This window comes from Xyrauchen texanus, chromosome 31 (assembly GCF_025860055.1).
Source record: "Xyrauchen texanus isolate HMW12.3.18 chromosome 31, RBS_HiC_50CHRs, whole genome shotgun sequence".
Classification (NCBI taxonomy): Eukaryota; Metazoa; Chordata; class Actinopteri; order Cypriniformes; family Catostomidae; genus Xyrauchen; species Xyrauchen texanus.
The window spans coordinates 6414114-6428545 of NC_068306.1; the positions used below are offsets into that span (position 1 = coordinate 6414114).

The 14432-nt window shown below is 37.7% G+C and overlaps 1 protein-coding gene across 3 annotated transcripts in view; it reads left to right on the top strand.

Moving 5' to 3' along the window:
* Positions 1 to 14432, top strand: part of LOC127624691 (sex comb on midleg-like protein 2) — a 36376-nt gene that overhangs the window by 14477 nt on the left and 7467 nt on the right. The window contains exons 8-15 of one of the 3 annotated variants that reach the window (XM_052099526.1): positions 3019 to 3311; positions 3429 to 3549; positions 6793 to 6996; positions 7307 to 7468; positions 8719 to 8847; positions 9251 to 9460; positions 10783 to 10943; positions 12018 to 12163. In XM_052099526.1, coding sequence (XP_051955486.1) covers positions 3019 to 3311; positions 3429 to 3549; positions 6793 to 6996; positions 7307 to 7468; positions 8719 to 8847; positions 9251 to 9460; positions 10783 to 10943; positions 12018 to 12143 — 1406 coding nt within the window. In that variant the 3' untranslated portion in view covers positions 12144 to 12163. Of the gene's footprint in view, positions 1 to 3018; positions 3312 to 3428; positions 3550 to 6792; positions 6997 to 7306; positions 7469 to 8718; positions 8848 to 9250; positions 9461 to 10782; positions 10944 to 12017; positions 12164 to 14432 lie in introns of those variants that run through there. The other 2 variants (XM_052099527.1, XM_052099528.1) reach the window with 2 other exon arrangements.

The following is a 14432-nucleotide window of genomic DNA, read 5'->3' on the forward strand; positions in this document are numbered from 1 at the left end:
GTGAAACATGATTTGATACCTGCTATTGTTAGTCGAGGCAGTTGGTATTGGGGGAGGGGATTCTCATTCTAGAGAGCATTTGATTGGATACAAATCTGTGTAGTGCAAGATGATGTCATCAATATTTTTTGTCCGTTTTCCCTGAAAGACATCGTACATTTTAAATGCGTTTATTTTCTAAATTCTGGTTTTGTCACGGTCATATTTCAGTGGCTTATTACTCGATATTCGTCAATTGATTCACTTTAGAAAAATTATTTAAAGCTTTACTTTGCTTTAGATTAAAAAAAACTACAAATAAAAAACCATAAAAGCCTATAAAAATTATAATTCAGTTTTAATAATACTAGTAATTATAAATGACTGGAATTGTCATGGTGTTAATTAGTCTAAATGTGCAGTTTCCATGTTAATGTTAATGTAAAAAAATATGAAATCTCTTGCCTGCCTGTAGTCCTCTGGGAGTTGTTTGGAGATTATTTTCACATTTCCTCTACCATGGTGAACTCTACGCCCTCCACACACACACACACACACACACACACACACACACACACACACACACACACCTGTGTGTCGTGTGCACTCACAGAAGTGTTCTCAGTAGTTTCTCTACCCGCTGCATGCATTCATATGTGCGGCTGGTGCCTGCTGGTGTGTCGGGATTTGATAAGGAGAGTTTTTGGAAGACTGATCTGACACTGTCTGTGTGTGTGTGTGTGTGTGTGTGTGTGTGTGTGTGTGTGTGTGTGTGTGTGTGTGAGAGAGAGAGAGGTGAGTTCAGCTGCTTTTGTTGCGTTTCTATCTCTGTCTCACAGCACTGTTGGGGCACACAGCCTTTATATATTATCTCTGTTGTGGTTATCTGTCTGTATCGTTGTCACAGGTCGTCATATTTGGCTGTAATGTGTTTTTGTGTAGAAGTGTCTTTTAAAAATTAGTACTGTTGCAGCACTATGGTAAAAGACAGCATTGGATGATAATGGTAATTCGATATACAGTATGTGGTGTTTAAGATGGTTGTTAAAGGTACTTTAGAGAAAAAACATGCTATTAAATGTAGAATTTACAGATTTGAAAAATAAGATTTTGTAAATATATATATATATACAGTACAGAGAATGTTGCATAGTGAGTATGTCTTCAAAAATAGTGACATAAATAGTTTTCATTTATCTTATTTATTTATTGTTTTCAGATAGGATGTTTCAGGCTTCTTGGAGAATTCACCACAGTTCTTTTATTTAGACTGTCTGAGTTGCTTCTGTCTCTTTATGTAATCTCAGACTGTCCCAATGTTCAGTGGGGGTCTGTGGGGGTCATGACATCTGTTGCAGGACTCCCTGTTCTTCTATTCTAATCTTTTCTATTTGCAAAAGTAATGTTTGGGAGTCTAACATTTATATTTCCTACTGACACACTAAAGCTGAAGTTATTAATAACATCTTAAGACAAATGCTTTTGTGAAACATCTTATGTGCTTTTGTACAGTACTGTATATATATATATATATACACACACACACACACACACACACACACACACACACACACACACACTGGTGGCAAAACATTTACAGAATTTGAGTAATCGTGCTAAATGGCTAATTTGGTGCTAGATAATCACTTGCCAACTTGAAAGATATTTGGTTCATTAAATGAAGCTTAACATTGTCCGTGTTTGTGTTTGAGTTGCCACAGTATGTAATAGACTGGCATGTCTTAAGGTCAATATTAGTCAATATACAACTAAACAAGAGGATAAGTACATCAGAGTCTCTAGTTTGAGAAATAGACGCCTCACATGTCCTCCGCTGACAGCTTCATTGAATTCTACCCGCTCAACACCAGTTTCATGTACAACAGTAAAGAGAAGACTCAGGGGTGCATTATGGGTAGAATAGCAAAGAAAAAGACACTTTTGAAACAGAAAAACAAAAAGAAAATGTTCGAGTGGGCAAAGAAACAGAGACATTGGACAACAGATAATTGGAAAAGAGTGTTACGGATCTAAACCCCATTGAGCTTTTGTGGGATCAGCTAGACTGTAAGGTGCGTGAGAAGTGCCCGACAAGTCACATCTATGGCAAGTGCTACAGGAAGTGTGGGGTGAAAGGTCACCTGAGTATCTGGACAAACTGACCGCTAGAATAACATGGACCTGCAAAGTTGTCATTGCTGCACATGGAGGATTTTTTATGAGAACTCTGACGTAGTTTATGTAATAGTAATTTTTCACGTTATTAATGTCCTGACTATACATTGTGATCAGTTGACCGCCAGTGTGTGTGTATGTGTGTGTATTTACACCATATACAGTATTTTTGCAGAGAACCATCTTTAAAAAGTACCATAGTAGTTCAGTGATTTTTTTATTTACATTTACTCTGGTAATACTATGCTATAAATGCATATGAAGCGCCATGTAAATACTACACAACATGGTTAGCACTTAGGGCTGTGGTATATTTTCAGTTACCCTATTGTTTCCAGCTGATACATCAGTCTGCCATATACCACAATCTGTCAGTTCAGTATTTTTATTTCTAGTTATTGTCCTGTCCTATTCTCTCTCTTTCCCTCTTTAGGGCAGTAGGTCATATTGTAACTGAAACCCGTCAGTGTGATCGCTGCCATATGCTCAAGTATGAGTGTTCAGATCTCTGGCAAAATCTTTAAGGGCTTTTTTTGCTCCTGCATGCCCTTTAATTTACGTATACTAAAGCTATTTAGAGCAAACACACAGACACACATCCCCCAACACTCTCAAGGGCTTTTGTGTGTGTTAAAGGACATTATGTTTTTAAAATCTAAAAGAGTGTGTCTAAAGGTTACTGTCAAATACAGTACCAATAGGGCTTGAATTTTTTACATTTTGAGTTAAAAGAGGTGCTTCCTCTTCTGAAGATGCCTGCATACATCCTGATTTGTGTGATGTTGTCTGTTCTAGCAATAAACAGTCAAATAAAAAGCTTCAAATGTAAATTAAAAAAAATATATATTTTATTTTATATTGCAGTCACTCTTTCGAAACCTCTTCCTGCACCACCCTCCTCTTCAAACTCTAAACCAATGCGGCGCTCCATGCCATCTCCGTACCGGTTGCCGACACCTCTTCCCCCACTCCCTGTGAGAAAGGGCGTCAGAGGGCGGCGACCGAAGAGCGAGACTATCGCGCTTCTGAAAGCACTGGCAGCTTCCACCGCTGCCCAGGACGCGGAAGCACCAGGGGGTGCCAAACCCCAAACCACTCCCGTCTCCCAGCTTGAACCACGTCTGTATAAGAAGAGGGGACCCAAACCGGGAAGCAAGGTAACGCTAGATTAGATTTGAGTGTATGTATTAAAGCCTGTCACATTTGAGGACAGTTGTTGAGCGTGTATTTGGTGAAGTGCTGTAGTAGAATAAGTATTAATTTATGTTTCTCAGAGAAAGCACAGATTTCTCCAGAGTCCCATGTCTATAGCTGGGGACACCAGGGTGCCCATGACACAGATGCCCAGCGATGGACACTCACCTTTGGGCTGCCCCTCATCTGTGGTTTCAACTGGTAAATAAATGTGTTCACTTGCAAATACAGCTTTTAGTAATTAGATCTTCATCACGATATTCAGACAATATAACAACAATAATAAGATTAAATAACAATCTGCAATAATTAGACCACATAACTGCAATATCATAATAATTAGACTACTAACCACAATGATCAGATTATATATACACTATAAAAAGACTATCTAGCTGTACTAATTAGAGTAAATCCACAATAATTAAACTGTGTATCCATACTAATCTGACGGCAATAATAAAACTGTAGTAATCTGTGCAGTAATCTGACTATTTAACCACAATAATCTGACTACATTACAACAATAATCATACTACTTGTGTACAATAATCAAACTACAGTATACATGTCCACAACAAAAAGATGGCAAAAATCAGACAACATGATGACAATAATCTGTCTATATAACCTCTATAATCTAACTACAGTATATAACCTCAATAATAAGGCTATATAGTCACAGTAATCAGACATTAATTATAAGACTATATAACTATATTTATTTAGGCAACATAACTGCCTAAAATCAGATTACAGTAGTCTGACTACATAGCCACATTAATCAGACTATATAACCACTATAATCAGACTATATAACCACTATAATCAGACTATATAACCACTATAATCAGACTACATAGCCACAATAATCAGACTATATAACCACTATAATCAGACTATATAACCACTATAATCAGACTATATAACCACTATAATCTGACTATATAACCACTATAATCAGACTATATAACCACTATAATCAGACTATATAACCACTATAATCTGATTACATAACCACTATAATCTGACTACATAACCACTATAATCGGACTACATAGCCACAATAATCAGACTATATAACCACTATAATCAGACTACATAACCACTATAATCTGACTATATAACCACTATAATCAGACTATATAACCACTATAATCAGACTACATAGCCACAATAATCAGACTATATAACCACTATAATCTGACTATATAACCACTATAATCAGACTACATAACCATTATAATCAGACTATATAACCACTATAATCAGACTATATAACCACTATAATCAGACTACATAACCATTATAATCTGACTATATAACCACTATAATCAGACTATATAACCACTATAATCAGACTATATAACCACTATAATCTGACTATATAACCACTATAATCAGACTATATAACCACTATAATCAGACTATATAACCACTATAATCTGATTACATAACCACTATAATCTGACTACATAACCACTATAATCAGACTACATAGCCACAATAATCAGACTATATAACCACTATAATCAGACTACATAACCACTATAATCTGACTATATAACCACTATAATCAGACTATATAACCACTATAATCAGACTACATAGCCACAATAATCAGACTATATAACCACTATAATCTGACTATATAACCACTATAATCAGACTACATAACCATTATAATCAGACTATATAACCACTATAATCAGACTATATAACCACTATAATCAGACTACATAACCATTATAATCTGACTATATAACCACTATAATCAGACTATATAACCACTATAATCAGACTATATAACCTCAATAATCAACTACTATATATCCACAATAATCAGACTACAAAACCACAATAATCAGATTATATAACCACAATAATCAGATGGCAATATTCAAACTACACAGCCGCAATCATCTGACTATATAACCTCAAAAATCAGACTATATATATCCACCATAATCAGATGACAAGGATCAGATTATATAGCTTCACCAATCAGGCTACATAAACTCATTAATCTGACTATATAATTACTATAATCAGGCTATATAACCTCAACAATCAGACTACATAACCACAATAATCAGACTATACAACCACAATAATCAGACGGCAATAATCTAAATATAAAACTACATTAATCAGGTTACATTGCTGCAATAATCAGAGTACAGTAGTCGGACTACATAACCACTATAATCAGACTACATAACCACTATAATCAGACTACATAACCACTATAATCTGACTACATAACCACTAGAATCGGACTACATAACCACTACAATCAGACTACATAACCACTATAATCAGACTACATAACCACTATAATCTGATTACATAACCACTATAATCAGACTACATAACCACTACAATCAGACTACATAACCACTACAATCAGACTACTTAACCACTATAATCAGACTACATAACCACTATAATCAGACTACATAACCGCTACAATCGGACTACATAACCGCTATAATCGGACTACATAACCGCTATAATCGGACTACATAACCGCTACAATCAGACTACATAACCACTATAATCAGACTACATAACCACTATAATCAGACTACATAACCACTATAATCAGACTGCATAACCACTATAATCAGACTGCATAACCACTATAATCAGACTACATAACCACTATAATCAGACTGCATAACCACTATAATCAGACTGCATAACCACTATAATCAGACTGCATAACCACTATAATCAGACTACATAACCACTATAATCAGACTACATAACCACTATAATCAGACTGCATAACCACTATAATCAGACTACATAACCACTATAATCAGACTACATAACCACTATAATCAGACTACATAACCACTATAATCAGACTGCATAACCACTATAATCAGACTACATAACCACTATAATCAGACTGCATAACCACTATAATCAGACTACATAACCACTATAATCAGACTGCATAACCACTATAATCAGACTACATAACCACTATAATCAGACTACATAACCACTATAATCAGACTACATAACCACTATAATCAGACTACATAACCACTATAATCAGACTGCATAACCACTATAATCAGACTACATAACCACTATAATCAGACTGCATAACCACTATAATCAGACTACATAACCACTATAATCAGACTACATAACCACTATAATCTGACTACATAACCACAATAATCAGATATTCAAATTGTTCACTGTACAACCACAGCCACATCAGTCCTATTGATGATTCTACGTAATCCTTACAGTCGGGCTACATTGTTCAAACAGACTGCACGTCTGCCTAACACAGCACTAACTGTATCATGTCACTGTCATACTGAGATGAATAATGTTCTGTTTGGATTAGTTTTAAGAATGTTAATCTGGTTTCTGCACAGTACTGTTTATTCATGCGTTTCTCTGTCTATCCGCTATCAGTGTGTGTGTATGTGAACAAACACGGGAACTGTGGGCCTCATCTGGACCGTAAGCAGGTTCAAAGGCTGCCGGATCATTTCGGTCCAGAGGCCGTGAACCTGGTCCTGCAGCAGACGGTCCAGGCGTGTCTAGACTGCGCATACCAGCCCAAAGTTCTTCTGGGATGCCTACAGAGTCAAGCTGGTGGAGGAGAGGTGGTCAGAGGTATCAACAAATCTTTAAAGGAATAGTTCCCCCCAAAATGAAAATTCTGTCATCATGGAATCACCCTCACATTGTTGCTAACCCACATGACTTTTTTTCTTAAAATGATCACATATGATTTTATTAGCACTCTGTGGTGAAACGCACATTATTTCTATGTAAATTAGACTTATTATAGAGTGTCTTATTCACAAAATTTGCCTGCCACAATTAATGCTACTCTGTAATTCATAAATGATGAAGAGTGTTTGCAGGTTGCGTGAAATCCCCCTTCTGTGTTGTAATATTATTGTTATTTCTCTCTCCTCAGTCCGAACAGATGGCGGGACACGTTTAGTGAAGCTTCCATCTGCATCCAGCGCTGCGTTCGTGTTGCGTTTTCTGGAGCTTGTGTGTCGACACCTGCAGTGTGATAATCTGTTCAGCAGTCAACCGTTCAGTCCACACAACACCTATGACCGTGCTAAATCAGGTACACACACACACACACACATTAGACCAAACATCATGACTCTGTTTCATTACATAGTGTGCTACCTGTTAAGTGTGGTTATGTTTGTGTGTAGTTAAAGGAGAGATGTTGTTTTGTTTATGTTTGTTTGTTTATAGAGATGTGTTTGTTTAGTTAAAGAGGAGCTTGTGTGTTGTTAGTGATTTGGTGTTTGTTTGTGTGTTCATGTAGTTAGAGATGTTGTTTGTATATTGTTCATATTTATTTGTTTACTTATTTCAAAATGTAGCTGTTGTTTGTTTGTTTAATTGTGTAGTTAAGTATGAGCTGTTGTGTGATTGTGTAGCTAAAGTGGCACAGTTGTTCGTTTGTTTCTGTAGTTAAAGAGGAGCTGTTGTTTGTTTGTCTAGTTAAAGATACGTGGGTCTGTTTGTTTGTGTTGTTAAAGAAGAGCTGTTGTTTGTTTATTGTGTAGTTACAGAGGAGCTGTTCTGTGTTTGAGTGACCTGTGTAGTTCTAAATGTTTTTTGTGTAGTTAAGAAGGAGCTGTTTGTTTATGTAGTTAAATATAAGTTGTTGTTGTTTGTTTGTTTTTATAGTTAAATAGGAGCTGTTGTTTGTTTGTATAGTTAAATATGAGCTTTTGTTTGTTTGTATAGTTAAATATGAGCTTTTGTTTGTTTGTATAGTTACATATGAGCTTTTTTGTTTGTGTATTTAAAAAGGAGCTGTTGTTTGTTTGTATAGTTAAAGAGGAGATTTTGTTTGTTTGTTTGTGTAGTTAAAGAGGAGCTTTTGTTTGTTTGTTTGTTTGAATAGTTAAAGAGGAGCTGTTGTTTGTTTGTTTGTTTGTTTGTATAGTTAAAGAGGAGATTTTGTTTGTTTGTATAGTTAAAGAGGAGTTTTTATTTGTTTGTGTAGTTAAAAGGAGCTTTTGTTTGTATAGTTAAATAGGAGCTTTTGTTTGTTTGTATAGTTAAAAATGAGCTGTTGTTTGTTTGTTTGGATAGTTAAATAGGAGTTTTTATTTGTTTGTGTAGTTAAAGAGGAGCGTTTTGTTTGTTTGTTTGTATAGTTCAATAGGAGCTTTTGTTTGTTTGTTTGTTTGTATAGTTAAATAGGAGCTTTTGTTTGTTTGTATAGCTAAATAGGAGCGTTTGTTTGTTTGTATAGCTAAATAGGAGCGTTTGTTTGTTTGTATAGCTAAATAGGAGCGTTTGTTTGTTTGTTTGTTTGTATAGCTAAATAGGAGCTTTTGTTTGTTTGTGTAGTAAAAGAGGAGCTGTTTTCAGAATCGGCGTCTCTGAACAGAGGTGTGAAACGGATCTCCAGAGATTCTCCGCCGTACTGCGCTCCTCTCTCCCCAAAACTCCTGCACACAGACACACACCCCTCAGAAGGTATGCGAAGTGTGTGTTTGTCTGCGCTCTTCCACTCAATGTATTTTTAATAGGCCTGCCTAAGATAATGCTTTGCATTTGATACTAATTAAACATGCTTATTACATGAATATTCCAGGTTAAACAATAATAATTCACTTAATTTCGAATTATTCTTCAGTTAGTAAAAATAGGGCTCTTTCAATCCAAATCTAAGGGGGAATGTACATGTCGTACTGTTTCCAAGAGTATAACCACAACTCCTGAGAAACACAAAATCAGATATTTCTCATTTTTGACATTATTAACTACAAATAATCAACAATTAATTGAACATAGACAGACAGCCCTATTATAGTTTAATATAAAACAGAATGCTTTGTTGCTCTAAAGAGAAATATAATATGTGTGTGCGTGCGTGTAGCAGAGACTCTTCCTCCTGAGGAGAATGGCTTACTGAAGGAACAGCGCTTTATGGACTCCGCCTCCAACTCAATGACGCCCCGCCCACAGACCTCGAGAAGCACCTCAGACTATCAGTCTCCACCCAGCAGCCCATATTACCATGGAAACGGCCCACCCCTGCGACGACAGGCCTCCAGCCCCTCCACACAGACACACAGACGAGTGGAGGGTGTGTATCTCTATATCTGTGTGTGTCTGTGTGTAGCTTTTCACGATCAATGTCCACCCTCTCTCTGACCCCTACAATCAAACAGGCTGTTTTTGTAACTGTACCATTAAGACTTTAATATGTTGTGATTGGCTAACCTCTGTCTACCGATATTATTCATAAATGGGTGTTGATATGTATAAGTGGGTGGTTATTATTCTGTATCTCTCAATATTTATGTGGATTCTTTAAACCATGATTTCCATGATGACAAGTATATTGTTTAATAATGTTTAATGCAAGAAGTAAAATTTATAAAAAAAGTACTAATTTTTCAGTTATACATCAATATAAAGATATATAGTAATAAAGGGCCATTTTTACCTATATATATATATATATATATATATATTTTTTTTTTTTACAAAAATATTTTTATATGAGAAATGCCAATTTTCCAGTCTTTTTTTAATTTACTAAATGAACACAATGATATTTAATAATTTTCATTTATACAGTATGTTATTAAATAAACAATACATATTTTGAAACAGCGATATGTATCTACGTATATATTTAATTAATGACTAAATTTACATTTTGAATCGATTTAATTGAAACGGACAATTTGCACCGATTCCCGAAAATGTATCGAACTTACCAACTCATGATCACCATACGTGCGAGTCGCAACGCAAGGAAGAATTGCAAAATTTGTCAAATGACTGGAATTTTAATAACGAAAAATAAGAAGTGCATTAAAATCACTGCGTTATATTTTTATTGCATAAAAAGGCTGGAAATTTAAATAAAATCTTGAAAATGTGCATAAAACAAATGCAATGCTCGCTTGTGGTGGATACATTTTTTCAAACATAAGAAGACATGCGCATAAACGACAGTCTGAACACATTTACTGTATACATTCCTATAGAAATATACAGGTATGTAGATCCACAGCAAACAAATCAGTTGACTGAATAATTCGTTTAAAATGCTAGAGCTAAAGCCTGTAATGAAAGTGATTGGCTACTACTACCTCCCAAGACTGTGATGCACTTTTGCCACCAATCGCAAGCAAACACAGAGCATTTTGTTTACGCTAAACCGCAAGTGATTTATTACCTTGAACAAAAGAGTATGGAAACGTGACTAACGTCACTTTATTTGAAGGCCTTCTCGTTTCTGAAAACACTCATATTAAAGTCGACGTTCTTAAAAAAAGGCCTGCAGGAGATCAGAAAACATTAAAGACGGACCGGTCAAAGCCAAGCTGAGGAAACAGCATTAGCATGATCACATTAGCTTTGCTGCAAATCAAACTTCTCTCTTCCTGTCTTTAGCAGCCAGCTCTACCACGGGTCCCGAGGCCGCGGCAGATTGTGTCGCTCCCAGAACCCCAGGTCGGAGTCCCTCGTCCTGGTCCATAGAGGAAGTGATGCAGTTTGTACGAGACGCTGATCCGACAGCTCTGGCTCCACACGCAGAACTCTTCCGAAAACACGTGAGTGATTTACTGTCCGTCCTTCGCACTCTCTCTTCTCGCCCGCGGCTTTATTTCTGACACTAAATCAACCGTAGTTCTCGTATGGCGGCTTGTGTTGTGTTTAGAATGATCCAGCCAGACTCAAGTTCATCTTTCTACAAACACAGACACTGTCTGGACAATCTCACATCTGTGCCTACACACACACACACACACACACACACACACACACACACACACAGACTAAATAAACGTAGCAATGCTACTGAATTAATTACATTGTTGAGTAGCATGACAGTAGCTCGGCGGTTTTAAAAAAGGTGAAGCTTTTTCAGTAGCAAGTAGCGGTTTACGTGGTTGACGTTAGCGGTGCGACTCCGTGGCGCTCGGACTCGGAGTTCAATTGAATGACACCAATTGTTGGCTGCCATTCCCTGATTGGTGGATCTCTCATCGGGATTGTGGGTAGTGTAGTTCTTCATCAGAAATTCCACTCTGAAATGTGATTTCTTTTTTAAACTAAGTTGAAATAGCATAGCCTGATGGCTTCAACAGAAGCATATACGATGGATGAACAATCTCGGAGCTCACGGTTGGTCTTTAATAATCGATTACCCTATGGAGGCTTTCTGAACAAGAGAATTGCACTCAGGGTTGGACTGGTAATCTGGCATACCGGCATTTTCCCGGTGGGCCGACGCACTTTGGGGCCGATCAGGGGCAGATTGGCCATCGGGAGAACCGAGCAGTCCGGTGGGTTGTCGCGATATGCGCCGAATGGGCCGCGATAAGCTAAAATGAGCCGCCACGTTATGCAGAACGGACCAGAAAACGACCCGCGATATGCAGACAAGGACAACAAGTTTTGGGCCAGTTGCCATGTAAAGTCCCGGGCCGATTTATCTTCCCAGTCCAGCTCTGATTGCACTCTATTGTCATCTTTAAAATAGAAATGCTAATTTCGCTAATGTACAGATGTCTTCAAGTGGGTGAACTATCCCTTGAAGTTGATTCTCTTCCGTCATGTTTTAGTTTTTTGTATTTAACTATGGTAAATGTGATAAGGCGCTCACGTTCCCTCTCTGTTTGTAGGAGATAGATGGGAAAGCTCTGATGTTGCTGCGGAGTGACATGGTGATGAAGTACATGGGGCTGAAACTCGGACCGGCGCTCAAACTCTGTCATCACATCGAGAGACTGAAGCAATGCAAAAAGTGAAGACGCAAACACAGACCTTATTGAATCGGACAACGAATCTAACCTCCATACCAACGGACATTGCATACAGATGCACCGCAGAGGGGCTGATGGGAAATGGGCCGTATAACTGATCGGAGGGCTTCAGAACGCACTACACCACCGGATCTCTATAGACACACTCTCTCTGTCCAGGTTTATATTCATTTGATGCATTACCAGAGCGGACTGATGCTTTGAGGAACAATCGTGCAACTCTCTGGGAATGTTTTTACAAGACAGGAAAAGACTATTTTACCTCAGAGATCGTCGAATGGATAGGAAGTCCAGAGCGCAGGTGTGATGAAGCATCTGTGAGGTAGTGTATACCTCCTGCAGTCTCGCCCCAAAGACGTAGACTCCTCACGGGCCGATCATGTCAGCGATGGTGGGGGTTCAGGAGTCGGATATGCGTTATTAATCTCTCTACCTCCCTGTGCTGTCATCATGCTAGTCCACACGTGTTGTGGCCGTTGTTTCTGGAAAAACTCAAAGCCACTGACATTTTTTTGCGTTTTTATAATATCAAGTCTTGTCTTGAACCCTGGTGAATGTGTTATGTTTATGTGTATTTAGGTCACATAATGTTGTCACGAATTTACAAAGACGTCATGTTTTTAAACTGCTCGCTTTTGTCAATGAATTGGAAGGGTTTGACAGATGTTTTTGGTCAGAGATGAGAAGCCGGTAAATCCTTCATGTTATTGTTTTCAATCCACACGCCCATGTCAAAAAGCCGTTAAGTTGACTTCTTTTAAATCTACCTCCTCGTCATGCTAATAACTTAAAGCCACTGAAAATCTTTAGCATTTTGGTTAATTTTTAAACGAACATCAGTTCAAAGTCCGTTTGCCTTCAAGTTAAGTCTAAAGTGGGAACGAATTGAGGTTGCAACACCCTAAATGTGTGAATCTGAACATGCATAATGCAAAAGAAGACGAAAAACACAGTAACACGTTAAAATAAGGTTGCATTCGTTAACATTAGCTACAGTAGTTAGCATAAACTTATAGCATTCATGTTCATTTCAACACATTTTTAAAATTAAAAGTTGTACATGCTAACATTAGTTAATGCATTATGAGTTAGCATGAACTAATAATTATGTAGGCTCGACAAAGCCAACATACTGTTATTTTATAGTCTTGTTTCAGGGTTTTTCCAGAATTCCTAAACAAGACCAAAATTATCAATTGTAACTTCCTCCTAGAGCTTTCAAGCTACACCCACCAAAATTGGCACAGACCTTCAGGCTGTTCTGACTCGGGGTTGCTATGACTTTTTAACTGATTGGACTTACGGTTTTCCCATAGCGGATTATGGAATATCCCAAAAATCCCAAGGACTTTGACAGAGTGGTCAAACGGGCCAATAGTCCAACTGTCTCTGTCAGGCCCGTGTAACCGCTAAAGTATTTTAACCCAGGCTTTGTCAAGCCGACATCAACATTTGTCTTGACTAACTTTATAGATCTAGTTAATAATTGTATTTCTATTAATGAACATTAACTACAATTAATGCTATAGACTATATTGGCCGTTTTAAGTTCATGATACCTAATGCGTTTAATAGTTTTAACAAATAGAACATTACTGTAAAATGTTCCCCAAAAAATCCTATTTGAAACCTAATTTCAGAAACATTCAAATGTTGTGCGTTGCGACGTTATTTTCCAATTAAGCACATTTTCCACAAATTCACGTTACTGAAATGCATCCAGTCATTCTGCTTTGGGGTATTTACTGAATTCTCTTTATTCAACAGTGATTCTCATTATTGATTTATTTTTTGTATTTTTTCACATCCCAGGTAAGCTGACTTCAGGGTCAGAGCGCAGGGTCTACTGCACCATGATACGGTGCCTATGGAGCAGATAGGGTCAAGGGCCTTGCTCAAGGGCCCAACAGTGGTATCATGGCGGTGTTGGGGCTTGAACCCCCGACCTTCTGGTCAGTAACCGCTGAACCACTGCCCCTTAAAAGATTTTTTTCGCATATCACAACTAAGCTGGGGTCAAAGCGCAGGGTCAGCCATGATACGGCGCCTATGGAGCAGATAGGGTCAAGGGCCTTGCTCAAGGGCCCATCAGTGGCATCATGGCAGTGTTGGGGCTTGAACCCCCAACCTTCTGGTCAGTAACCTAGAGCCTCAACTGCTGAACCACTGCCCCTTAAAATATTTTTTTCACATATCACAACTAAGCTGGGGTCAAAGTGCAGGATCAGCCATGATACGGCACCCCTGGCGCAAATGGGGGTCAAGGGCCTTGCT